The 27742-nt window shown below is 38.3% G+C and overlaps 2 protein-coding genes across 17 annotated transcripts in view; one reads left to right on the top strand and one right to left on the bottom strand.

The window, feature by feature from the left end:
- Positions 1-27742, bottom strand: part of ABCB11 (ATP binding cassette subfamily B member 11) — a 69451-nt gene that overhangs the window by 27910 nt on the left and 13799 nt on the right. For 4 of the 13 annotated variants that reach the window (XM_066999518.1, XM_013171430.3, XM_066999524.1 and 1 more), the window contains exons 6-13: positions 13613-13709; positions 8534-8555; positions 8083-8130; positions 7939-7987; positions 5559-5800; positions 3837-3924; positions 2778-2911; positions 810-981 (exon numbers count right to left, since the gene is read on the bottom strand). In XM_066999518.1, the coding sequence (XP_066855619.1) occupies positions 810-981; positions 2778-2911; positions 3837-3924; positions 5559-5800; positions 7939-7987; positions 8083-8130; positions 8534-8555; positions 13613-13682 (825 nt within the window). In that variant the 5' untranslated portion in view covers positions 13683-13709. Of the gene's footprint in view, positions 1-809; positions 982-2777; positions 2912-3804; positions 3925-5261; positions 5373-5558; positions 5801-7938; positions 7988-8082; positions 8131-8533; positions 8556-13612; positions 15778-17849; positions 17866-17984; positions 18016-18049; positions 18317-21899; positions 22034-27742 lie in introns of those variants that run through there. The other 9 variants (XM_066999519.1, XM_066999520.1, XM_066999521.1 and 6 more) reach the window with 9 other exon arrangements.
- LOC106029963 (dehydrogenase/reductase SDR family member 9) lies at positions 209-27739 on the top strand. Of its 4 annotated transcripts, XM_013171450.3 has the most exons (6): positions 218-398; positions 2126-2301; positions 23479-23826; positions 24845-25103; positions 26251-26414; positions 27274-27739. In XM_013171450.3, the coding sequence occupies exons 3-6, from the start codon at positions 23508-23510 to the stop codon at positions 27498-27500; spliced, it is 969 nt and encodes a 322-aa protein (XP_013026904.3). In that variant the 5' UTR covers positions 218-398; positions 2126-2301; positions 23479-23507; the 3' UTR covers positions 27501-27739. The 4 variants fall into 4 exon arrangements, with proteins under 4 accessions (XP_013026908.3, XP_013026904.3, XP_013026907.3 ...); XM_013171454.3 differs by lacking the exon at positions 2126-2301 and having other exon boundaries at positions 209-398; XM_013171453.3 differs by lacking the exons at positions 218-398; positions 2126-2301 and adding an exon at positions 2031-2054.

Raw genomic sequence — 27742 nt, 5'->3', positions numbered from 1 at the left:
TGGAGTTGATTTCATTCTCTGCCAGAATGCTGTTCTCCCACTTCACACTGAGTCATTATTCATATCATCTGCTTTGCAGACAGCACATTGCAAAAGAGAGCAGGAAGAAACAAAATTTGTCAGAGTTACACCATAAGTTTGATAGCAAAATGACAGCAAACTGTTCCTGAGGTAGAAGAAGAGAGATAGCTAGTCAGAGGGCTGATCCCAACCAAGGAGCATGAGAGAGTGTGGAGGAGGAGCATGGAGAGGAGTGGCAAGGCAGACGATCCTGTGATTCCCCTCTTCCTCCTGGTTCCTCTGGACAGTGACAGGGAGGTACAGGTTGTGGGCGGAGGAGCAGAACAGGAACAACTGGGAGAGGACACAGCAGCTGCTGGGAGCTGGGACGGCTTGAGGTGAGTCTGAGCAGTTGTTTTTGAAATGTTATAAAGATCCAAGACTGGGTCATCTCTAAAAGCCTAGTCACAGAAATTAAGTCCCACATCTATATTAACCATCTAAACCTGGTGTGGAGTAATAATCAGATGCTGTAGGCCAGTCTCTGATTTCAGCAACCATAAAATTCATGCACAGGACCCCATAGAAGCTATGCTAACAATCCCATCTTGGAAGCTGGATATATTATTCTGGGAATCAGAATAAGCAAAGTGGGAGTGAAGCTCCCCCCACACACACACACACACCAGTGCTGCTGTGACCAGAATCTGCCTCTCTTGACTTTAAAGGGGTGTAACAGCCTCCACGCTCTATGACATGATCTTCCCTGCTCATCACGCCTGTATGTGAACCTCTCAGAATGCACTTACCAAGCCATAGATAGCTGCTCCAACTCCAATCAGGGGACTGACTGCAATGATAACAAGGGTCAATTTCCATCCACTGACAAATCCCAGGAGGAATCCACACACAAAGGTGGTTAATCTCTGGATGAAGATTGCCACTTGATCAGCAATAGCCTCATTAATTTTGTTAACATCACTAGGAGGGAAAAAAAATAATAAGATCAGCGAGCATATCTATCCTTTGTGTTGCTGGTCTTGGCCACATAGGGGTTACTTTTCCTTGGAGAGGGCCCTTCCTCACCCCTGTTCTTTCCATCATTACCCATTCCAAAGACCCTGGGCTACAGTGAGAAAAGCTGTTACCTTTGCAATGCCAGAAGGCACTTATACATGAGTACTACCGAGAAGATAATGTCTTTTCCTAGGAAAAGCCATCCTGCAAGCAGTCTCATTCGCTATTGTGCTCCAGCTGATTCAAAGGAGGGGGCAGAGACATCACAGCTGGAACAAGCTATTTGATAAAGGAAAACTAGAGTAGCTGATACGGCATTCCTCCCATCAATACAGCACTAAGTACAGCCTTGCTGAGGGGGTAGGAGGAGGGCTATAACTCTCTTTGTTGTTCCACCTTCCACCACCTCCCAAATCCTCTCTAAACCTTTTCAGGTAGTTTGTTCTTTAAGTGAGAGGGAGAACGGGAGAATAGAGGAGTGCTACGTTATTGCTGGAAGCACTGGGAAAACATGACAGCTGTATCACATGGGGGGGAGTGGTGCAGTGGTTAACATAATTTGAGCCCTACGCAGCTGCACAGTTCATTTGTTCTCGCTTATCCATTGCCAATGCAGAAAAAATGTCTCAAAGCAAAACACTCGTTATACTTCTGCTTCTCTTGGCTACTATCGCACCCCTGAGATCAGAAGAACTAGGAAGTCCTGGAACAAAAATGAGCAAGCAGCACTAACGTTTAAGTTGCAGATTTGTTAGCTCATCGATGTATTAAGTAAGATTACAGTCTTCTATTGAAAATGTAAGAGTGCTGAGTTGAAGAACAGGTTCGTATTTCTTCTTGAGAACTTTTTGCATTCAGGAAGCTTTATGTGGGCACAAGACACTGTTGTTCTAACGAACAGAGAACTGGGTGTTATTTATTACAGAAGTACTGTTCAGTTCATCTTTTTTGTCAGAGAAATTCCTCACAGCCAGTTAAACTTGACATTTACTCCTCATAAAAAGAACACCACAGAAAATCATAGACACCACTGGGCGGTGAGTAAAGACAAAAAAAATTCCCTTCAACTACACAAAAATCTTTTGCAATCGTCCCTACTATTATGCAGGCATGACAGAGAACAGAGAGCCATCTAGAGTTGGCATATTCATCTTGCAGCTGCCTTCATCCTGTAAACAGGAACCACTAAGCGAAGAAGCAAGCTTTAAACTCCGTTTTTCTCAGAGCTAAATGTTCACCCAGGACAAGAAGGTTGCTCCACCTACCTTGGGTCCTTTTCTAAAGGTAGGTGCTTGTACCTGCTTTAGCAGAAGATTAAGTAAACCTCATTCTTTTCTTTTAAAAGCCGTCAAGAGCAAAGTGTATGTGTAATTTTCCTTTCCATTACATGAGAGAGGGTTCAAACCGTCACCTCGAGTCTCAGAGGGGCGTGCACTGGCAGACAAATTAGAGACTACTCTGAAAGGACTGGGCACAGAGTAAGAGAATACAAGGACAGGATGAGGTGACAAAAACAAGCAAACAAAAAATCACTGACAGAAAAGGTATAAAAGGAAAATAGTTTTAGCTTAAGAGTTACAGGAGTTACAGCACTCAGTTTAAATATGGGGGAGACCATTAGCCTGGTCCCTGCTTCCAGGTATGTAGCTCTATTTTATACTAGAAGCGTCTGTCAAATGCCTAGTTATTGGCACTCTGTTGTGCTTGGAAAAGAAGTGTAAAAATGTTCTTTGTTGCATGTTTTTTTCTAAATTACTTACTCAGAAATTCGGGTGTTCAGTTCTCCTACAGATGTACAGTCAAACCAGCCTATATCCATTCTCATTACTTTCCTGAAATACGCTTTCCTGATTTTCTGTGTCTGACGAGCTGCAGCCATAACCCATAAGCATATCTGGGAAGAGCATAATGTGGTTGATAAATTGCAGTAAAAAGTCTTTCTACTCCCAACAAATGGGAAAAGCAATTTGGCTAAAATGCGAAAAAGCAATTTGGCTATTGATAACTTACTATTCAGGTAAAATATATTCTAGCTACACACACACAGTAGTTGTTTTATGCCCTTGATCTTTAAATAATCCAACATTTTTTTTAAGCCTCTGGATCAAGCATTTGTCTCAATTTGGACAGACTGGGAGAAAATGCAAGATTAATTACTTGTGCTGTTACATGAATGCCATAGGAAAAAAAAAGTCTATGTACAGCTGTAAATAATATTAGGGATGGCAGCCATTCTACCTCTGCAAAGCTCTCAGTTTTTAGGAAGGAGAATGACCAATGGTTTTTGTGATTATAAAAAGCTTCAAAAGCAGCAGATTCTAGCAGATTCCACAGGAATTGTCCAAGCTGGTGGCTCGTATCAGTCATAAGGTTTGAACCATTACTACGGAATATGTAGGGTGTGATTCTCCTCCAACACCAATTTTACACTATTTTACACTATTACTCTGTAATATCTCTATATCTGAAACACAGTGCTCAACTCAGTTGAGATGCCTACTAGGAATCTGCATGCCCTTTAGCTATTATTTCAGGAGGGCATATGGCTTCCATAGTAACCACACTCGAGCAAATAATTCTGGTGTGAAAGGGACAGCATGCATTTACCTCACTGGGTACAACACATCTGTGTATGCACAAATCCAAGGAGGTCTCAGATTGTCAGAGTTAACATATTTCAGCAGATAGGATAAGAACTGAAAGTGTCTGCTCTGCTCAAACATGCTCTTGACTAAGCAGTTAAAGGAAACATAGTTATTATAAACTTAATTATTTAGTGATTTAAACCTTGAAATCAAAATAGGGAGCCAAATACTGACTTGGAGGTATCCTAACACAAGTACGGCACAACCAATTCCTGCATAGTAACCTGCAAACTTGGTCATTTCTTGTTCAATGTCCAGCAGCCTAAAAAAAAAAAAAAATAGTTAATGATACTGTTTAACGTTTCTCACATATTTCTAATCTGGCATTTCTTCGAGTCTAGAGTCAAGTTAGGTGGCAAGTCAGCTTGTTTTGCTACCAGAGGCACTGTTTCCTAATACTGAGGCTATTGCTAGCAGGGGCTGGTTTGTTTGCTCTCCCTCTGGCACAAGGGTGGGTAGCTGGCAAGTATCAGGAAATCTGCCTGCATCCTGGAGCAGCTGTGCAGTGTACAAGGGCCAGATGTAAAACCCCACTGGACAGCATGCTCAACAGCAGCACATGTAAGATGTTTTTTCTGGGAAGAGCTGCCCAATAAGTTTTCATTAGATGTTGAATTAGCTTATTTTGTACCATTATACAAACAAATATCACTTGAATTTAAACAGTGTTTTACAGAGCGAAATGAAGGCTGTTGAAGTAAATTCAAGTATTACTTTCTTGCTAACCTGAAATGATCATCTCTTTCAGCTCAAGTAGTAGTATCAAATTATTCCTAATATCAGTGAAAGGCACTGAGTTGCTGGTATAACACTCAGATTTCTTTGAAACAAACATTTTTTTGTTGGTTATTGGATATTCTTTCAGACTTTTTTTTTTTTTTTTTAATGGCCTGCAAAGAACAAGCTTTATTCTGTTTCCCCAGAATTTGGTATACTCACATTCTAAGCCAAAAGAGAAAACTATGTACCTGACCTGATCTCTTGCAAAACACAATCATGAAAATAACTCATGTGTCTATCATAAATACCCACTACCATTTTTAATGTCTTAATGTATCCTACCTGACGGCTAGTTGATGCTTGAGAGGAACGGAGGTCTGTAGCAAATCCTGTCACAACTGCCAGCCCCTTATCAGGGGCTGGCTTGGACAGTCTGGATATAATTTGGCCCCGGTCACCTACATTTAAAAATGTGGATCGCTTCCCATATGCTCTGAATTTCAGAGACCATTAGACAAGTGAGTTTTAATTTGAATTAATTATCTAATATACTATCACTCAGAGATTAGAAAACTCTCAGAACAATGCACTGCAAACCAAGCCTTAAGAAAGGTTACAGGTTCAAATTTGGATTTGACAGATTTTTATATATGAATGATTCATCTAGACTCCCTTTATTATAACTAATGGGAAGAAACAGGCACTGTTAAAGGGCAGTCCATCAGACCTGCCTTAGACATCTCCCATAAGCTAAAACGAATTGCATTCTAGAAGTGCACTTTTCTCTCCAATGATTAAAGTTTAGTGAACTTGCTCTGAAGTCATCAGGCACCTATAAGCACCTAAGTCCTAACAAAAATGTCCAGAAGTCATTATTACCTAGTGGATCATCACAGAAAACATATAAATGATTTCAGATGCATAGCGGATATATGTTATCAGAACAATCACCACCAAAGAATATCCTTGCTGACACCTAAAGCTGAATGAACAATATCCAAGCTGTCCTTCTCTCCCTTTAGCTCTGAAACAGGCCTTTGTAACAAAAACATGCTCCTTTTATGCCCTATGGATAGAAAATAGAAACTTCAAGAGCTGAGCTGGACCTTCTGTAGCAATACATTCTAGACAAGCCATAATAACACAGTAAAAGAAACAAGCACATGTACTACTTACCCACATCTTATTGTGGTGTTCTTTTCATTCTGATGAACAGTACCATTAATCCACACTATGGTGTTATTTACACATATCTTGCCTGGGTCTTTAAGCTCTTGCATTTCAATGTCATATTCAATAAATGTGTCTGCCATTGCACCAAACACAAGCAACACGCCTGGCTGGGCTGCTCCATGAAGAATAGCACAGAAACTACCAACGGCCATCATTAAAATTTCCATAGGTGAAGAAAATCGAAACTAAAGAGACAGGAAAAAAATATGGTCTCTGCTGAGAGGCAGTCTCCATGTTCCTTGTATACTGATAAATCATTAATCAGGTGGATCAAATACAAAACCATTCTCCTTAAATGTCAGCATTTCTTCAATACAGAAAGAAGACAAATCTCTCTCTCCAATCTAATCTAATCGCACCTGTAATTACAGTCTCATAAATTATGATGAGCTCCCCTTAAGTATTTGACAGCAGAATCCAATCATGTGAATGAATGTATTATCATATAATATTAATAGTGCAATATCACTCCACATTATCATCATGCCAGACAGTAGCTAAAAGATTAAGAATAGTAATTATAATCCATATATATAGTCAGCTGTGCAGATTTCTTGTGAGGAGGCAGAACGGGAAAAGGAAGGAAGGAAGGAAGGAAGGAAAAAGCCTTAGGGCAATATGCAAAGCCTCTGAATAGAGCTTGCCAATTTCTCAGAAGTCTGGGGTGCTGTGGTAGAAAGCCACCTGAATGTCTCAGAGCAAGTTCTCATAGTTAACATCCTGAAAAGCATTAGCTAGGCCAGTCAATTGTGCACAGGCTCTTAAGCTACAAGAAATATATAGAAACATGATTCATTATGCAGTAAAAAAAGGATTGTGCTAAGCCCTATTGCCTTACATTTGCCATGGGCCAAAAGCATTGACACATGCAGCTGGTGACTCAACTAAAATACAGTGATTTAAGTTACCTTGGTCACAACTGTGTGAAGTCTGATCCTCAGGTTGAAGTCGTGTAAATGTATAGACCAAATTGTGCATATAGAAAATTAATATCAAACACTATATATTTTGAAATAAGAGTATGAAGAAGAATTTTAGCCTGTTGAAGGTTCTGTACCTTCAACAGGTTTAGCCTGTTGAAGAACCTGTCCAGGTTCTGTAGGTGCTATGAAGTGTTGGATAGAAGAAGGTGTGGGAATTTGGAGCACAAATGGAAAAGGGATGTTGGGACAGAAACAAGATAAACGGAAAAACAAGTCAACATACAAGAGAAATAAATAAAAGTTTTTTTCTGAAAAAAAAAAAAGAGCAAACAGTAGTACTATCACCGTTTTGCAAACTTTACTCATAAGAACTCTTAAGAATTCTCTTATTAAAAAAGCCACAAAAAGTGCACAGATATGTGATATTTAATCTTTCAGCACCTCTGATGCAAAAATATTGTTTAGCAATTACACTACAGGAGTTAAACAGCTCTGCATAAAAGGCTACAGAATTCAAACCCTTCTGGTCAACAAACAAATATACAATGGGGAAGAGAGCTTTCTTGGTTTCTGTAGTTTTAAATCTCTGTACATGCGTAGTTCTGTGTAGGCTAGTTCACGGGGAAGGAAAGACTTGTGATTCCTGCTCCAATTGCCATACGGAAATTGCATTTTGTATTTTGCCACAATTCTCTATCTCTGGGCACAACCACAGTGGCCAAGTGTGGACTGTGTTCTCTCACACTAAGATTTGAGATATTTAGCCAGATAAGAGTACAAGCCACATGGATGTAACTGCACTAGGCCAGTACTACAGTCAGGGCCTTACTAATTTGGACACATTACAGGCAACTTGCATAAACTACATGCAAAACAAATAATAAAAATTGCTGCATGCTGCTGGGTTGGATATCTCTCTTGATGGGTCTCCAAGACCCATCAAATGTACTACCTAAGGCTAGACATACCACACAGTGTTGAGCATTTCCAAGTTTCTATAGTTACCAAATCTTACGATACCAATACAGTAACTACAAGGGACCTAAATTATCTGCCAAAGATTGCACAGCAAGTTTTTGGCAGAAATAAGAATGAACTGAGGTCACCCAGATCCTTGATGTGCAACTTAACTCTTATCCCCATATCTACTTGTAGGTTCAATATAACATGTTTAATAGACAATTATGACACAGATATTGATAATTAATACTCAGCTGACAAAATGAAGAATAGTTCTGTTAAATTCCTATTGACCTTAATGGCAGGATCTCATGCCAAATAGTTTAATTCCTTACAAATTTGGCTTATTCACAGCTATTCCCCAAAACAACCGCATACATTATTGTCATTCATTCTACAGAACCATATAGACATCTATATCCATTCATTTCATTCATTACCAGCTGAAAGAAGCCAACACGGACAATTTTTTCTTTCTTTTCTGATGACCTTCAAGAACAGAAAACATACAATTATAAACTTGTATTTTAGTATTTATTTTGTTCTATATGCAAAGATAGTACACAGAATTGAACTTAACTCACTTTTCACTTTTCTTTTTTTCAGAAGGCTCTTCATAGGCATAGAAATTCCTAGCAAAGAAAGGATAAGATTTTACAATCATCTCTTTATTTTCTTGGTTAGTTTTCTAAAATTACATTTTGTTTCAGATATTTTGCCTAAAATTACTGAAGAAACAAGCTATTTCGGATTTCTTTGGAGTCAGTAACTTTATGGTACTTTTAAACTTTAGATGGGGACTAGAGTGGAGGTTGGATTAAAATGATCTGAAGGTTTACGCATTGTTTTATAATCAGCACCTCAAAACATCGTTGCAATAATGGATTCTTTGAGGTCAATTAGAGAAACAACTATCATCCAAATTTTTGGATAGTCCTTATTTAAGACTACAAATGCTTCAATTTGATCTGATTACATAAACTTTGTTGAATATTCCTAGAAATATTGAGTGTTCCATATGTGTACATGACTTACTCTGATTTCTTGAAGCTGTTACCTGTTGGGGAAAATAAATGCAGAGTTAATAATTATCATTCAAGTACAAAATCTTCTGCAGGCATATGAAAAATAAACCCTGGAATCCCATGGGAACTGTTCCTAAATTATAAAGCATCTTATTTCCACTAATACATCAAGTCAGGGCCAAGAACTGACTCGGGTCTAATAATGCCCTGGCAAGTTAATATCAATATATGCCTGTTTTCTCTTGAAGTAGTCATCGTAAGTTTTCAGTCCCCAAGGTGAAAAAATGCTTTTCACTAAATACATTACTCAGGACATTTGCTAAAAGTCAACTCATTTTCATTGCAAACATTTTTTCTAGTATTGAGCTAGTTCACTTGGACACTATCTCACCAAGGAATACCCCACAACAATTCAGTCTGCTGACAGTCCATGTGCGCTCCCTGAAAGGAGGAGCTGTAGCTCATCATTCTTGCTTTCCAACTTAGAGATGACAGATCCTGCAGAAAAGGGGCAGCTGTGTCACTGGAGAGTAAGAATAGACGCTGGTGTCTTTTCTTGGGATGTTCTCTGAGGAACTGTCACTTAGAGAAATGGAACTATGCTACAAGATTTAATTGTGCTGTAGTCCCCAGGACAGGTCTGCATTTAGCTTCCTTTCAAGAGATGGTGTTAAAGATGTCATACCTAAAGCGCAGCTTGACAGTTACCCCAAAGATGTGTCATCGTAAGTGCTGATGTATAAAACATTTGCTATAAGTCTGTTGACATGACCATGAAGAAAGAGCATTGTATATGCATACATATGTAGATAGCACAGTTTGGATAACCTAATGGCATATGTACCTTGCTCAAGTTTACCATGTACTTGGCAGCTTAGCATCAGATTCAGAACCATGGTACGTTTTTCAGCCAGTCACCTTCCTTTTTTCACATCTAGTGACAATATGTAGAGCATGGACTAGTCTGTCTCATGGAGCATACACAGAGGGTATGCAATTAAAGGTTTTTCCCCTATCTCTAGGTTTTTGCATTTCCCAAGGCAGCAACATTAGAATTAAGCAGTCCGAGTTTGGGACTGAGCAGAACAGCTGATTACATCTCCTTTATGGAGTTAGTAAGATAACTTTATTTGGCTTTAGCTAACACCACTTTTATTCTGCTCTGCTTGTTACCAAGGGATGGTAAAAAGAAAATATATTTTCAATAAGGACATACGTACATCCCATGAATTCCAGAAATTTTCCAGGAAGGTTTTATACTTCCTAATTATTAGTACAAATAATCATCTGGTGTTAGAAAACAACTGGTTGTGAAAGAAAAAGAAACATCTGTTTTCAGTTTGCTGGAGGTTGGCAGCTGGTGACATCTATAATGATTTGAAACCATTCCCAGAGTATTCTCCAGGATTTCTCAGAAAACAAAAGGTTTAGAGGAAGCTTCCTCTGCTGGTTGGTAATGTGAAGTGTATCACCAAAAAAAAAAAAAAAGAACTAATTGGCTACTGGGAGGAAAATTTTAAAGGGAGAACAAAAGAACCTGGTACCTGGTGAAAAAGCACTCTGAGACATATTGATTTAGAGAGCAAAATAAGCATGCTCCAAAGGTGAATAAACCTTAATCTATAAATGTGAAGAGGAAAACAAGAGTATAGCAATGCTATTCAAGAGTCCAAGGAACAGAGATACAGCTATTGTGGGCCTGCAGTTTCTAAGCAGGAAGAAAAATTGGAATGACATTACCTATGCTTAAATTGAAGGAAAGAAACAGATGAGCAATAGTTCACACTGTTGTAATTAAAAAAAAATAGAAAGAGAGGACACAACATGATTTTTATAGTAAAGAAAATAATGTAGGGACAATGAAATAATATATTAACCATAATGAAAAAAAGCTATAGTAATCTTTGAATGCTCAACCAATTTTGAAAATTGAATTATTATTTTTTTTAATTGCAACTTGAAAAAGCATAGAATCAAGGAAAAGCTGCAGAACATGGTCAAGAATTTGAGTTTTTACTGCTGTTGTGAGAACGCAGAAAAAGGAAGCCTGAGAAAATCTGATACTTGAATCAAATGAAGAAAAATTGTAGTCAAAAGGCTCCCAACTAAAGTTGGCTATTAACTATACCTACAGTTGCAGTGTTCAACTGTTAATCCAGAGTGTGATAATTCTTAGTAACATGTACAGAAGATGGTTATTGAAAAATACCTCACTGGAAATTACAGAGTGGAAGAAATCACTCAGCAGAATGCCAGTATCATTTTAAAGCACTGATGCTTCCTTTGGGGAAGGTGCTCTAACAGTTCAGTAAACTGCCCAATACATTAAGCAGAAGACAGCTGCATTTCTGAGGAAACTGAGAAACCAGAAACAACACATAATAGGCCAAAAAATCCTAACTGTAAAAAGGAGAGTGGGTTTGATCCCACTAGAAAGTCTTTTGCTAAAGTCCTATAAAGAGCAAAAAAACAGCAAGCACAGAAGACAAACCAGTAGACAAAAAGCGACCCTCCAGCACAGCTAGATAAATACAGTCAATCTGGCAGATCTAAATAAATGGCTGGAACAGACATGAAGTTTTCTGCCCTAAAAAGGCATACCCCTTTACCTATTCACTCCCTTTTCTGTTCAGTCTTTCCCCCCTTTCAACAAATACTAGAGCCCAAAATGCCCCAAGCATTTAAACTGCCTTCAGCTAGCAGCCTCAGTTAAAAGCTTAATAAAATAAAATAAAATAAAATAAAATAAAATAAAATAAAATAAAATAAAATAAAATAAAATAAAATAAAATAAAATAAAATAAAATAACAGGGAAGGTGAGTGGGGAGGTCTGCATTGCTTCAGCATGCAGAGAGCTGCTCGTTTCACCAGGATGCAGGGTAGTGTGTGCTGGGGTAGCAGTATCTTGGGAAGAGAGCAGACTTTCAGGAACGCTCATGTTGGTTTCTACCACAGCCATGGGGCCAAAGTTGCTGCTGCTGGATTGCAGATTTTAAAATCAGCCACACAAACCAGCATTCCAGCTTTGATTTTCTCACAGAATCATAGAATCATTAGGGTTGGAAAAGACCTCCAAGATCATCTGGTCCAACCATCCCTCTCCCACCAATGTCACCCACCAAACCATGTCCCTAAGCACCAGGTCCAACCTTTCCTTAAACACCTCCAAGGACGGTGACTCCACCACCTCCCTGGGCAACCCGTTTCAATGCCTAATGCTGTTTATGAACATATTCAAGCTATTAGGAGAATCATTTCCTTCACTATCATCTTACCAGCTGTTACAATAGATTTGAAGTTCCTAACAAAAATAGTACCTTGGCTCCGTTCGACAGGAGATTATCTAGTCCAGGAGAATAATCCCAGCAAAGTGAAAGATATTTGATGAGGATGGTTAAAACCAGAGGAATTGTCTGGCTAGCACAGAGAGACAGAAGGTGGGAACATAACACTTTCTACACACAAAGCTCTTGTTCATTTCCTAGCTTCAAACCCCCCAAAAATCACATGTACCATCTGCTAAAGGAACAGCTGCTTTTATATTTGCAGATATCAGTCAGTCTCTACAAAGATAAATACAGTCAAGGCTCAGTCCAAGACCGAACTGAATACTCCAGATATGTTCAAACTCTACCATTATGCTCACAGTCCCATAAGATTGATAAGATCCCATCCTATTGCGGATGAAGATTTTAAAATCAGCTACACAAACCAGCATTCCAGCTTTGATTTTATCATAGAATCAAAGAAACATTAAGGTTGGAAAAAACCTCCAAGATCATCTTGTCCAACTGACCCCCTTCCACCAATGTTACCCACTAAACCATGTCCCTAGGTACCACATCCAAACATTCCTTAAACATCCCCCTGCAATCCTGTAAAACCCAAGGAAATTCTGAAACAAATATGCCCTGCTACATCACTCACTCAAATCTACAGCAATGACTGTACAGTGATCATTGCAGATTTTCTTATCTATCATAAAATTTTTCAAATTAAATAAAACTCCATAGTCTTTATCATTGTCCAGCTTGATTGCCCTAACAAATCTGATGGAGTCAAAGAAAAAAGAGAACCCAAGACAATAAAGTACACTCCTCATCTAGCTGTTTTGTTCAGAGCCCACCTGAAAACACCTATTCTTGTGTTGGGGCAGATGAAATTGGGAATGAAGGCCCTTTTTGTAAATCCCAATAAAGCCCATGTTTAGTACACAGGGTATTTCATGCATGGCCGGGAGCATTTTGTTAGGTTCTGCAAGAAGGTTTTTAACGGAAGTTTAAATAAATCCAGAGTTAGACCACAGCTGCCAAGGATTTTAAAAATACAGACTTAGATGTTTATTTAGGGAACCTGGTGATATTTGAGTGATGGAATCCCCTTGTGAACCCCTTTTACTCTATGTATGATGCAGGTACAGATGTACATTACTTTGTATTGCAATTTATCTTCCATTATGTGCTATTGTTTCGCTTTCTTGTGTAGTTTATATTTAAGATAAAATTTTAATGCCTCTCCCATTGTCTGCTCTTCTCAAGTCTTATAAAGATCAGTCAACATATTTAGCAATTTCTCTTCATTTTTCTCCTCCTTGACTCTTGCTGCATTTGGATTGACAAACTGAAAAAAATGCACATTGCAAGGGAAAAATGGAAGAAAAGGGGAAAAGTTCTGAAGAGGAAAAGGAATGCAGATCTTTGCATAGAACCATCTCATTAGTATTCTGCCAAGTAGAGATAAGCAGCTCTAGCAACCAGGGTAGACAGAACTTTTGAATTTTTTTTCCATTTACTTGTACACCTAAGTGCTGAATACAAAAACCTAGGTAGACACTGAATATGTAGGCTGATAAGTAAAGATTGTCCACGAGAAGGGATTGTTATACATAGCTTTTACGGAAATGTTGTTTTGCAGACAGTATACCCACAGGTTCACAGAACAGCAGCAGGTGCCACGTAACTGTGTATTTATTCCAGAGCATTTGCTTTGTATTCTGTTGACTATCCGCTCCACTTAGACCACCCACTACGAATTTTACATGCTTGATAAAATCTGAAACTGACTGAAGAATAAACTCCTTATATTTACCATCCAAGTCAAAAGCACAGTTATCCTCTCCCAATCTCTTGATGCTACGCAGAACAACAGGGTCAGACATGATGATCAGTTACTCAAATCCAAAGTCCTGAAGAGAAGAGGTGGAGAAAAAAATAGTATCAGCATATGTTAGCCTTTGAACATATAATAATATTATGTTAAATTCCTGCTTACCTCATCTCTGCCCTCATTTTGCCCTCATCCCAGGGCAATGCCCCCGATTACAGTGCAGGTTGTAACAGAATGGACAACCCAGGCACAGTGAAACTAGATTAGAGAAACATCTCGGAGAAGGATCTGCATAGCACCCCAAAGTGCAAATCTTTCAAAAGGCTTCGGAACCTCCTACCTTAAATGGAAGTGGCTCTGATGAGCTTTGCAGCCTACTGCAAACAGCCCTGTCCCTGCTAATGGTCATATTAAAATTAACTACTGCTTTTATGCAGATGACATCTGTAGATTATAGCCCAATACGACAGATCCTGCCTAAATTACAAGGGAGCAGTGAGCAAGGCCCAGCCAAGCTGCTAAGTGGCCAGTACGACCGTAACAGAGGGAACCCTTCTCTTTTCTTTTATCATCTGGTCCTGAACTTTACATCTCTGGCATGTGCATCATCAGTAAATCGGGCTGGAAAGACCTAAGTCTCTTGGTTAATTCTAAACATCCAAGGAAGAATTTAATTATTCTTGTGTCATTTTGATGGATGTTTATCAAAAATGAAGACCTCCACAAGCAATTGCAGTGCTTCAACATCCTTATTGCTAAAATAAGTTTTTTCCTAATATCTAATCTGAATTTTACATGTCAGAATTTAAGCCCCCTACTTCTTATGCAATCCACCGTGGATATGGAAATAATACTCTTCCACTTTGCAGGTAGGCTGTATATATTTGGAGAATACTAAAAAGTCTCCCTCTTCAGAAGAATAAAGCAATTCGTTCCATTTTCCTTTGTTGGCTGTAATTCCCAAACCTCTGATAACTCTCATGAGTCTCCTTTAGATTCTACTAAGTCTTTCTTGAAGTGATGAGCGCATAACAGCAGTATAGCACAAGTCTTACCAACACTGAGTAAAAGAGAAGGATTATTTCACATTTCACAGATTATACTCCTGTTTATACAACCCAGTGTGACATTCTATTCTTTTCTTTTTTTTTTTTACAAAAGCATCACTCTGTTGATTCACATTCAGCTTGTAACTCAAAAAAACACTTAATTTTTGCAAACAATTTTCTACAGAGCCAGTTGCTTACAAACTATATTTTCACAGTTGATTACTCCTGTCTGCTCTTACCAGATTTTAATAGCACTTTAAATTTTTCAGCCCATTTTTCCTGTTCGTTAAAATGATTTTAAATTCTAGTCCTGCTCTTCAGCATATCTGCAGTCTCTCCCATTTTTATGTCATGCTCATATTTAATAAGTATATCATACATTCCGTCATCCATGTCATTATCAATATTACTGGATTATAATAGAAGTAAGACAGACCTCTGCAGAACTGCATTCAATACATCCCTTAATTTGGACATTGGTTCATTAATTGCTACTCTATGGATGTCGTTTTTCTTGCCTGAAAGTTTCTGATGAGCAGAGAGGATTTGTTGATCCACTGGTCAGTAAATTCTGACCCGTTCACGTTACGTGACCCCCTAGATTGTGAACCAAATTCTCTCCTTAAATACATGGGTAAAGCCAAATCAGTGCTGTAACAGCAAAAAATCTGACGAGGTCTACAATAGTCACTGACTAGGTAAAACCACAGGGTTTTTTATTCATTCCCACATACAGTGAAACAATTTTCAAACTTAATCATAATTTTTCTGTTCTCTCAGACAGATGGCAAATGGTTCAAACAAGGCTATGTTATTTCCTTGGTTGAAGTCTCTGCCATGTGCACATTCCCAAGTATACTTTATAACAGAGAAAGCATGCAACACCCGCTTCTGACTAGAAACGAAAGCATCATATATACATCACCCTGTTTCACATGAGGTCTAATCTACAAACCATTAAATTTCAATTCAGCTGAATTTGCATCTGGCATACAGAAGAGGAGTTTTAAGAAGGGCTTAATTTCCAGATAATAAAGTTTTACATTGAAAAACTCAGTTTATGTTGAAATAGAAATAGGTTCGCTTAAGAGCAAGCCTATATTCCTGGTGGTTTAATGTCACTTGAGCTTAGGTTTTCACTGAAGAAGATGATAACAATTTTCCGCAAGTGAAAAAAAAAAATCACTCACTTCTTCAGTGAAACTACAAAGCTTGATCTGCTTTCTTTATCCTGCCTTTTCCAGTGTCTGATTAATTGAAATAGTCTGAAACAGATCTCCAAAAACTGTTTTTTCAAATCATCCTAAAGTTCCAGAAGTTTCTTGAGAGGAAAAAAAAAAAAAAGGTTATCAGCTAGCAAAATGTTGGCAGTTTTGTCATTGGTCACAAGGTCAAGACTTTTTTTTAAGTGTCAATTCAGTTGTGAGGTTGAAGCTGGAGATCTGTAAACAAAGCCTCTGCTACATTTACAAAACATAAGGAGTTTAACAGTGAGGAACCCTTCACAGTGAAGTGATTCTAAGGAAAATACAGCTTAAATATGCAACTAATCTTAAGGCTTGACTGTTTTTTTAACCCTAGGTATGTGTTTTTAGGAAGGACGTGTTCAAAAAAAATTTTAAATTAAAATTAAAGAAAGCCATGAGTGTGAGAAAAATAAGACTATGATGTTTTTATTATTTACAGATTTCTGGTTCAAATGGTTAAAGCATCTATGACTGAATTAGTGACACACAGAAGATACAAATTTCAACCACTCATGTTTCTTTCTTCAAATGATGATAATTTTACCAGCAATTTGTCCTTTTACAGGAAGCCATCGTTTGTTTCCAGATCTAGTACAAACCGCTTTGCTTGGGTTAGCACACAAGTAATAGAACTGCATAAGGAAAGCTGACCTAATAGACAAACAGCTGATTTTACACTGAAGTTAGTGCATTTGGAAATGTTACCTGGATTATGAAAACAAGTGTTCTGTTGGAGTAAAGAAATTATATTCCTTCCTCTTCTGCAAACAAAATGAATCTAAACCTTAAGGGTGGTATTTACATGCACATTCTAGCAGCTTTAAAATACTTCATGAGTTCACAGCAATTATAAACCTGATTTAAGTTAAGTGATATACAAGCATAGTACTGATTCTGGCTCCCAGGGGAAAAGCTAGGAAGTGGTTAAAAATAAAGTGCATTCCTGCTTCAGAAAGATAAAGAATAGTGTCATACTGTAAATTGATGAAGGAGGCAAAAGCAAAGCAAAGCAAAGGCATTCTCTGCCTCATCATCTTTCAGCTATTATTTGACTTTGAAATCATAATATCTATTCCAGATTTTTTTAGTAGAACATTGTAAAAATCAGTCTGCCCTTTCAGTGCTGTCATCATGCTGAGAAGTCTCACTTCAATGCTTATTCTGAGACTGTATTTTAACATTATGATGTATTTCACAACTCATTTATTTTTAAACCTGAATTCTGATGCAGTTTTTAAAAATGAGGAAAAAAAGATGAAAGACTAGAGTAGCGATTCTTGTTACAAATACTTGCTAGGCCTAAACTTTCTGGAATTACCTCAATTTCTATTTTTTTTTTTAAAAAAAAAGGTGATTGCCCAGTATTTCGGAAATAAAACATTTTTTCCTCTGTTTTCTGAAGTTAAACACATCAAATACTATCCACATACTATCCTGTCCAGCAGGCATCATTCATTACCTTATATTAATATAGAAGATTAGCAAGCTGAATTAGAATACTAAAATAACCTTCCTTAGGGTCTAGAAGTTTATCTGGGGACCACTTACAACATCTTGAAAAATACAGATGTTGATGTCTCCATTAAGAATGATGTAGATAATAGAAATCAGAGATAACTGAAGATTAGATCATCTCATCTGCCCCTGAGTATACAGAATAAAAACTAGCAACAGAGAATATATGAGAAACAGCACTGAAGTGAAACTGCATTTTACTCTAGCCAATGAAAGTATGACTGCTGGATTTTTTGATAAACAAAAATCTTTAAGGAACTCAAAATCTAGATTTTAAAAAGCAGTACTTTGCAAACAGTGATAAATTAATATATGCTATAGAGGGCATTAAAAGCTGGTTGTAAAAGTTCTACCCCCCCTCCCCTTTTTTTTTTAATCTACATTGCTCAGATATTAATGACAGCATACCTGCAGAAAGACACTTTGCTTCAAAATATGACCTGAATGTCTTGTTCTTCAAATAGTCCCATTCAAAAAGCACTAACTGTGCAGACAAAAATTTAGCATTTGGATTAGATTATTTTGAAGGAAAAATACAGGTACCTTTCAGTTCAGGAAGTTCCATCAGTTATCTCTGAAACATTAAACATGATATATTTGTTACTCACCCGTGGCTGTGAAAAAACACCTATTGTAGAACAAATTGGAAGAATTCTGTTCAATTAGTCAGTGAAGCACCCAACCATTTCCCATTATGTTTTCGTTATTCTAACCCATTTGGCAGGACTGAATCTTTAAATTGGGCATTGGCTATTTGCACCTGGGTCAATAACCACACGGTCACACTGGTTACAGTTCATTGACATCTAATGAAGGGTTTAAATTTGACTAATGTAATCTCACAACATAAAGTCAGGCTACTTGGAAAGCAATTATACATGAAGAGACCAGACAGTTCTCTGGAAAAAAAAAAAAAAAGTGCTCACAATGAATGTATTGGAAGAGATTATTATAGCATTATTTATCACTATTAGTATAGAATTACTTTATTACCCATGTAATAATTCGGTGTAATCTACTGTCCTTGCAGTAGGCAGCAACATCAGCTGAATAGTATGAAAACTGGTTTGGAGTTGCTAAGTTCAGACTGAGAACTTGCTCGGAATCCTGGTTTTCTAACACATAGCTTGCCCGTTTCCAGGACATTTACATTTTTAGTATTCTTCTTTTAAAAGATGAATATTTAAAAGCAAGGAAACTACTGAGCAGTAGTGAGCTCCCACTGGAGATGAGCCCACCAAGGACTTTTTAATAAGGGAAAATGCTGTGGCCCCAGCCAATGTCACCTGCAGGGTTTACAGGTAAATGGCAAAATTGGCTTAGTTCCCCTTTGAAATCAGTTCTCACTACAGAGAGCCTTGGCTGATAAAACAAGGTAGAAAGATATTACCTTAATCTTAGTGACTGTTGGCTCCCCTCAGTTCTGTACTCTCAAACTTTCCGTGAAAGGTCCTCATGCACATAAATGCATCAGAATCAAACTTAGCTCACCTGAGCTGTTTCCCTTGTTGAGCATCATTCCAGTGCACACAGCGACAGCATTACCAGACCCAAACCTGGTGTCATCTCCCATTTTCATAACAAAAAGAAGTCTACATCTCTGCTAAAGTACACAGCATAGCCTTGAGAATAACACTGAGATAATACCACAGTACTAATTATCTTGTCCACCACATATTAAAGCCATAGAGAAAAATAGTTACTTGCAGTCCAGGATATAGGAGTGGAAAAGATAGAAGAAAACATAGCAAGGTGAAGAAAATACAGCACTCAGTTTTGGTCCCACTCCCACAGAGTCACCTTCCTGTTTTACAACTTCTAGAGGAAGAACTGCCAAATGCACCTCAGCTTCTCAAGCTTTCTTGCACTGTCTCCTTTCAATGTCCTGGGAAGGGAAAACTCAAGTTTCTGTTGCTAGATTCAGCCCTAGAGACCTTTCAATGAAAGAATTAGCCACTGAATTAAAACACTAGAGAGCAGGACTTCAGTAAATCCAGGAGACTGAGGACAGATGCTCCCACCTGTTCTGGCAGGGAACACATACAACATCTCTGAGCCAAAACAGATGATAGATAGATACTAGTTACTTCATGAAACATGAGCAATACCATCAGGATAATTCCCCTCAGTCACGGTCTGAGTTGAGGGGAAACATTTTCCTTTCAGCTTGCATCATTTTAATACCTCTTTGCACAGGAAGAAAAAGATCAAAATTCATTGAGCCAAATGAAGTAAAATAATTGCTTTTTCCCTGAATTTTAGGGCTGTTTATGCCAGTATATTGTCAGAGTTATCCTCTCTTCTGTGGATTTTTTTCCAACAGTTCACAGGAACAAGTGAATAAAAATGAATCTTAGTTATTCCTGGACAGATCATTTCTCAGTAAGAAATGAAAATCCATGTGCTATTTTGGCAGAGGACTCCTCTGCTCCAAGCTGTAGTCTACAACCCACTGATCTTTATTGCAGTATTGAACAGAGGTAGTAGCAGCAATCAGATAAAAAATGCTTCCAAAGCTTCCCAAAGATACCCAGAAATTTAGCTCTGTATGCTCACAGCTATGGAGGAGCAGGTGGCCACACTTTTCTACCAGGTAAACAGATTCAGTCTGTCACTGCAGGCTAAGGTTCCAGATGATCAGCTTATTTCAGTGTTTTGTGCTGAAGTCTGTATGCAAGAATAGCAGTCTGGACTAGCCTGCTGGACAGAAGGCATTGAGCAGACAGCTCTCACGCTTCATTAATTTATTTCGTAGCCATTCATAGCCATATTAATTTTTGTAGCTAATGTACAGTGATCCCAGGGCCGAGGAGCCAAAAACTGGATGACTTTGACTTGAGTATAATTCCCATCTTAACTGTGCCACATACACTGATAGCACTTCAAATTGCAAGAACTTTAAAGCAAATCTCAATATCATAGTACACTTTCGCTTCCACATTATGCTTTATCTGTCTGTCCTTTGAAAAGCAAAGCAATCCAATTTGTTGGCATCTTTATTTTTCCAGGTCTTTGAAATTACTTTTGTTGTTTTGCTATACGTGTTATCATCTTTTTTACATCTAAATAATATGAAGTTGAAGTAAAGTGAATACTAAATAAAGCTAGTTTAATCTATTTTCTTGTACCCTGGTTTTTAAATAAGCAACATTTGAATTAAAGTCCATGCAGTTTACAGCTTGAATTACTAGGCATCTGACTTCTACATCCATTCTTGGAGTTTCAGGTATTACATACTATTTATCAATTTTGTCTGAAAAAAACTATCACAGTAATATATATATTTAGAGGACACAAATATCAAATTCAGGCTGGAAGAAAACAGAGTCCCTTCTCTGGAACTCTGATCAGGGCAAGGACTGGAAGAGTGGGAAGCTGCAGGAATTGTCAGTGTAAGCACACAGTTGGTCAGATTGGCAGGTACCCCCATGCTGTCTCTTCATTCTTTTCTTGGCACCGCAGCAATTATACAAACATGACTTAGTATTCACCTTGTACAAGGCAAAGTGTATTTTACATGGAGCTTACTGTTCTGAGTTTTATGCTATTAAAAAGGAAATTATGTTAATCCCATGAGGTGGTTATGTACGTTACCTCTTTCAACCTAGCATAAATTTTGAAAAAGTTACTGCAATTTCTAAAGACCTTTAGCAAGTATTCTACACAAAGGAAAAACCTCCTTTTTGCACCTAAGGGAAGAACAAGTCTTCCTCTTTCGAAGCCTGCTTTTATGGTTTTAGCTGCAAGCAAAGAATTGTTTGCTGGTAAGAAGTCGCTTTCCTATTTTGCGACCAGACGACATTTCTTCACTGAAACGGCAAATAGCTGATACTTTCCTTACAGTGAAATAAGGAAAGTACCTCTTGGCACAATAGGGATGTTTGTGTAAAGGTGATCTTCTCTTGCTATGGAAAGTATGAAGTCCAAGTGGGTAATTGCCAGGCGTGGATACCTTTGGGTGGGAGGCTAGCACACAGAATGAAACAAACATTTCTCCTCCCATGGTCTAAGTCTGCTCTATGTCACTAAGTCATAACACATTTAGTTCTTGGCCACAAAAATATGCTATCCTGAAACTGCAAAACAATGTCTAGAGCTGCTCCAGCAAGTAGGTTGGGAGATACAGGGTGAGGGAATTACCTCTGGTTACTTGCCCTGTTTCTACAGTTAGCTTCTCACTGTCTGCTTTTGAAACATACTAACATACTAGAAGCAGGATATGCATTCACTCGCCCCCTTCATCTGACTAAAGTTTGTATGTATTTTTTCTCCATTACAAACTTTTGTGCAAATCAAAACAGCAAAGACAGGAAAAAAAAAAAAAGAGAAAAAGAAAAAGCACAACTGTAAATTTTGTCAAAATAGTGATTCAATGTGTTGAAATAAAAATAAAAACTTTCACAAATACCTCTCTGAGAGTGCCTCCCCCCACCCCCAGCATCCAGGCTCCTCAGTCACCTCAGCGGTTCTTGTCAAGATGGCACCTCCTCATGGGCCTGCCTGGCCTGCGTGCCTCAGCTGTCCCAAACACTTCTCCAAAATGACTTCAGGGCTTCTGACCCAGGGTCTCTTATTACCCTCCCTCCTGGAAACTAGAAAAAATATATATACTTTTTATTGATTAGCCTTCTGGTTTTGTTCTTCTTTGGTTTGTGGCCCCTATAAAAAATTAGATCTTCACACTGCCATATCCTGCGACTGAGGGCAGGTGCAGCACCTTTCAGTATACCTTGCAGGCTGGAGTTGGAAACGCAGCCTGTACAAAGTACTCTGACTGAAGTCCTTGAAATTTCAGCACTTCATTATTTTAATATAAAGTCCCACCAACCCACTGACTAACAACCACAGGGACCAGAAGTTAACCATCAACCACACTGTCCAAATCCCATGTCTGTAGACGTGCCTGTTGCTGTAGCAAAAATGGGCCTCGATGAGCCTTTTCTTCCACCAGCTTCGCTAATTCGGCTTTTATTTTTATTTACTGACCCAATTAAAGATTAAACCCATACTATGTTTTCCTTATGTTAACCTACTCATTATTTAGTTAACATCTCCACAGCTGAAGCAGAACTGTGTCCCCTGCTCCAGCAGTCTCTTCCCCTGGGCTCCCAGTTTGCCGCCCAGGCCTTCCCGCACGAGCTGAGGCAGCACGGGGCCTCTGGCAGGCCGAGGCCAAGCAGGCAGGTCTGCCTCTGGCTCCAGGAGCCAGCCTGGCCCTGCCACCGAGCTGTAGCACCTGGGGTGGGTGCAGGCAAGAAAGGTAGAATGGTAATTTTAATGCTGCCACAGGGGAAGGAAAACCATCCCCTCTGCTCAGTCTGCAATGCTTGCATATACAGAGAAAAAAGTTTCCTTGTCTTGACAAAGCAACCATGAAACACCACACGGGGAGGGCAGCTGCCTAATTACTTCATCACACTTTCCTCTATACTGATGCTGCAGAGGAAGTTAAGCAACAAAAACTAGCATCTCTGCATTACAGCTTTTGCAATACCAGACAGCACGAGAAGCTGTCGTTCACCAGCATACTGGTTTATGTAAAGAAGCACCATGAGCAGCCACAGTACTTGCAATAAAAATAATACAGTATTATAAAACTATTAAAATTGACAGTAAATTATAAATTAAAATTATATAAAATATATACTTTATTTTAAAAATTACAAAATAAAAACTTCACGTGTCAGAACAGAAAGCAGCTCTATGTGCAGAAAATAACAGTGGTATTCCTGTTCCTATTAGAGGGGTTAAAAACATGACAGGTGTTTGCAATTTCTTCTTAAATTAAGTTTTGCCAGAAGAAAATTTGGTCATAGTACATGCAACTTCACTGCATCTTGCTCTGCAGAGATGGGTTATCTACAAGTAACGGTTGTAAAGATCTGCACGCCGTTACATCTATTTCAAATTATTTTCTTATCCGAATGCATTAGGTATCTCCTGCTTTCCAGGCCATAAGCATTCATAAAGACATGTAACTTGGGAAAAAACAACCAACTATACCTTAATAACTAGCAACTTTTGTTTTTCATTTCAGAAGAACGTGTCCAAACGACTTCAGTAAAAATGCTTTTTTACATAGTACTCGTCCTTGGCATCATCTCTCTGTGGTGGCATTGGAGGGCAGGAGACAGGATGAAGGTTACAAATCTCACTGGCAAATATATATTCATCACTGGATGTGACACAGGATTTGGGAATATGGCAGCAAAGACTTTTGATAAAAAGGGATTCCGTGTTTTTGCCAGCTGCCTAACTGAAACAGGTGCCAAGGAGCTGAAAGCTGTGACCTCTAACCAGCTTCAGACAGTGCTGCTGGACGTGAGAGATTCAGACAGTGTTAAGAAAGTGGCTGCATGGATCAAAGCTGAAGTTCAGTCAGAAGGTAAGCGCCAAGATATCTGCCTTCCAAAATTAAGAATAAATTAAAAAAAAAAGAAAGAATTGCAATAAAGTTTTCCCCAAAACACCATGCTATGTTCACAGTTTACTCTAATTGACATTTGACAAGTGTGTATGGATGTCTTGTCGCCTTCCAGAAACATGGAAGAAGATCTCACTAGAGGCATGTTTTATACATCTACTTAGTGGTTAGTGACAGCTAAGTATCTGCGAATGCTTCCTCAAAAAGTCAGGCTTATTGACACATTGTTATAAGAACAGATATACAGTTCCTGGAACCTTCATCAAGACTGCTTGCACTCGCATGCATTTCTGGGTTTGGGCATGGGTGCTCAGCACCTCCTGTGCTATGTTACAAGGCTAAGGAACAAATTAAAGAAATTCTGCTTAACAAGCTTAAAGAATACTTACTTTAAAAATTGAAAACTTTTAATACATGACTTGTAAGCACTCACTCTAACATAGCAAAAAATATATGTTCTTGCGAACTATAGGGAATAAATGTAACTACTTTGAAATATTGCTTTGCAGGCCACCCAAAAAATAAAAACAAATCCTGTTTCTTTGACCCAATAAGTCATGCAAGACAAACTGCTGCTCCTATTACCGATGCTAATTGATTTCAGTTGGACTACTATTGCAGTAGGGTTTACAAAGGCACAAGATTCATGGGCTGAATTCTGGTAACTTTGAGCCTTAAATCAGGTCTATTATGATGTGCCATAGTACCGATTATACTTAAGGTTAAATTCTAATCTCCATGTTACCTTTCCTCTCTTCATAAAATTGCTTATAACTTGTTCAGATTGCTTTTATTCAAAACTGTGCTTGGTTTCCAGCAAAAAGTGATCTTGTTCCACATGAAAAGCTATGAGTAAGGTCAAATCAGATTTGTTGTCCTTTTGGCCCATCAATGACTCACTGTGAAGTCTCACCCAGTTCAATTATTCTACCACATAAAGCAAAAATTTGCTTCCTAATGTTCTTTTTTTTCCTTGCAGGTCTCTGGGGACTTATTAATAATGCTGGAATTATAGGGCCATCCGCTCCTACAGACTGGTTGGATATTGAGCACTTTAGAGAACCAATTGAAGTTAATTTAATTGGACTCATAAATGTTACAATAAATATGCTTCCGTTGATAAAACAAGCAAAGGGAAGGATAGTAAACGTATCCAGTGTCGGAGGTCGTCTAGCCTTCAGTAGTGGAGGTTATTGCCCTTCAAAGTTTGGGGTAGAAGGATTTAATGACAGCTTAAGGTATAACATACTGTGAGGAAAGACCACTCTTTGTTTCCTAGGCTAACAGACTAACTGAAAACCAGCACATGCAAAACAGAAGCTGATCTACAAGCCTGGAACTTGATATAAAACTGAAAAATACTACACACTTTGGGCTAATTCTTTTTAAAAGCGCCTTTTCTCAGCATAGATTATGTCACTTTTGAAGACTAAGATACAAAGCCTGTTTGGCACATAAGGTGTCCTGAGGTGGTACTGTGGTGTAGTTGGTACTCTTGAAGATTCATAACTAACTTACCTCAGTGTGCACAGGGGCCTTATTGCAGACAAGGTTTCACTCAAGGGAACTGAGATGTCTCTGCAATATGAACCTAATTTTCCTGTTTAAAAGTGCACCTGGAGACTGCCAACAGCAGCCCATCCAGAGCGAAGGGAAAAAGAAAAAAGAAAAAAAAGAAAAAAGAAAAAGAACACCACCACCAAAACCACATACAATGAGTTATTGCATGATATTAATTTTTGTCTAAGCTTTGTTCTCCAAAGTGTCTTCTCTTAATAATACCAGTCATTAGAGAGATCTAGAGAATATAACAAACTAATTCTGCTAATTCTGTAGACTGCTATGGCTTCTTCATGTAAAACAAGTAATAATTTGTGTACCTAAATATATAGGGCCATTTTAGATACCAGGAGGTATCCAAGACACTTGCACAGGGCTGACAGATAGGAGACATGGCCAAAAGGATGCATACCAATCTGGAACATCAGATGGAGGTTAAGAGGTACTCACTAAGACATATAAAATGGCTCTAGATACTTACATTTAGGTAGCCAGACAGTCTTACAGGCAAGTCAGATCACTAATGAGCAACTGCAAGGTGAAATAGGATGTGAAATACAATATGCTAGCTACTGCACAGTCACTGCCTATACATGTTCACACTCTGTCAAGCAGGTAAGACAGTTCATCCCTCTTTCATTTTGAGATAACAAGCTGAAAGTTCACAACTGTGCTTGCCTCACAGTATTTGTGTGCTGGTGTGCCATGTAAAGCCAGAAATAAAAGTACTAGTACAGAAAAAATTATACAAAAATATTTAAAAAATAATCCCACAATATTAATAAGAATTTTTAATGAGATTAAATTGTTGTGTTGTCTTTGCAGGAGAGATATGAAAGCTTTTGGAGTTAATGTTTCTTGCATTCAACCTGGACTGTTCAAAACACCATTATCCAGTCCAGTAAAGATTCTGAAAGAGAAGGAGATTATTTGGAATCAGCTTCCTCCCAGCACTAAAAAGCAATATGGAGAGGAGTATTTTCAGAAAGGTGAGGCAATTTCCAGCCATTTGAATAAAAAGAAGCAATGTATTTCTTGCTGAGAAAGCCTTCCAAAAGGGCACTATATCCTCTAATCATTCTGACTTATTGAAGAGACTACATGGGAAAAGATACTCTTCAAATGCCTCTGCATCACAATATGGCTATTCACACAAAAGACTCGTTCAGGGAAACTTTATTCAAATCTCAGTTAAAGATTAATTATTTGTGTTGGCGTGTAGCTTTTGAGCAAACTCCCAAACAGAAAAACATTTATCTGATGATGTAACCAACGTGCTTGCTGTGTTTTTCTGTCATTATTATTTATTTATTTAGTAATCAAATACGGATAAATTCCCTTTGCTTCTGCTAGCCCCAGTGGTAATGAAGCCATTCAGGAATTGCCTGACAGAGACTACTTGCTTAAGCCTGCTTCAACAGAAGCTGTTTGTCTTTTGTTCCTTGGGCTTTCTCGCCCATCAAGTTTCTTCTTTACAACTGCATTTCACAGCTTCCTGCAAAGCAATTTCCTTACTAAGAGAGACTCATTTACAGCCACCACAGCATTTGTTTCCCTTGGCCTTTTTGACAGTTAGGTTTATTCTGAGCTACTGTCATTGCAATACAAACCCAGTTGTGCCATGACTATGCCACAGTAAAGAGTAACTAGGCTGGTTCGGGAGTAAACTGTATCACAACATCATTATGGATGGGGTAGTTGGTCGTCAGAAACTGCTATGAATTCTTCTGTAGGGAGAAACAACAAATACCGGTTCCTTAGTGAAACTGCACAAATCAGTGTTGGATGAAGAGTTAAAAGTCACTTTTCCTGTCTGTCACTGAATGGTCTTTTATTTGAGTTTTACAGATGCAGCAAAGAAAGAAAAACTGACCAAGATCTGTCTTAACAAGGACATTTCCCTGGTTGTTGAGTGCATGGAGCATGCCCTAACAAGCCTCTATCCACGCACCCATTACATCATTGGGCAGGATGCGAAGTGGTTTTGGACTCCCCTTTCAAGAATGCCAGCAGCTGTACAAGACTTCTTACTCCTGAGAAACAGAGCAAAGCCTGCAGCTTCCCACACAAACTAAATCTTTGCCAATATATTCATCATTGCAGACAAGGCCAATTCCGCAAGATTTGTCCTTTACATCAACATGATACAAACCATACGTGAAACACACCCTCATGCCCTATAAACGTAAGAAATGCATCTATTTCTTCAGTATCTGCTACTATTAAAAAATAAACTATTTCTTTTATTACTTTATTTCATTTCTAAAGTGTAAACCAGAGAGAACAAAGTAACTAATAAACTTTCAGAAATGGCTGT

The sequence above is a fragment of the Anser cygnoides genome, chromosome 6 (assembly GCF_040182565.1).
Source record: "Anser cygnoides isolate HZ-2024a breed goose chromosome 6, Taihu_goose_T2T_genome, whole genome shotgun sequence".
Lineage (NCBI taxonomy): Eukaryota > Metazoa > Chordata > Aves > Anseriformes > Anatidae > Anser > Anser cygnoides.
The sequence above is the reverse complement of the archived record's forward strand: the minus strand, read 5'-3'. Positions and strand labels throughout refer to the sequence as shown.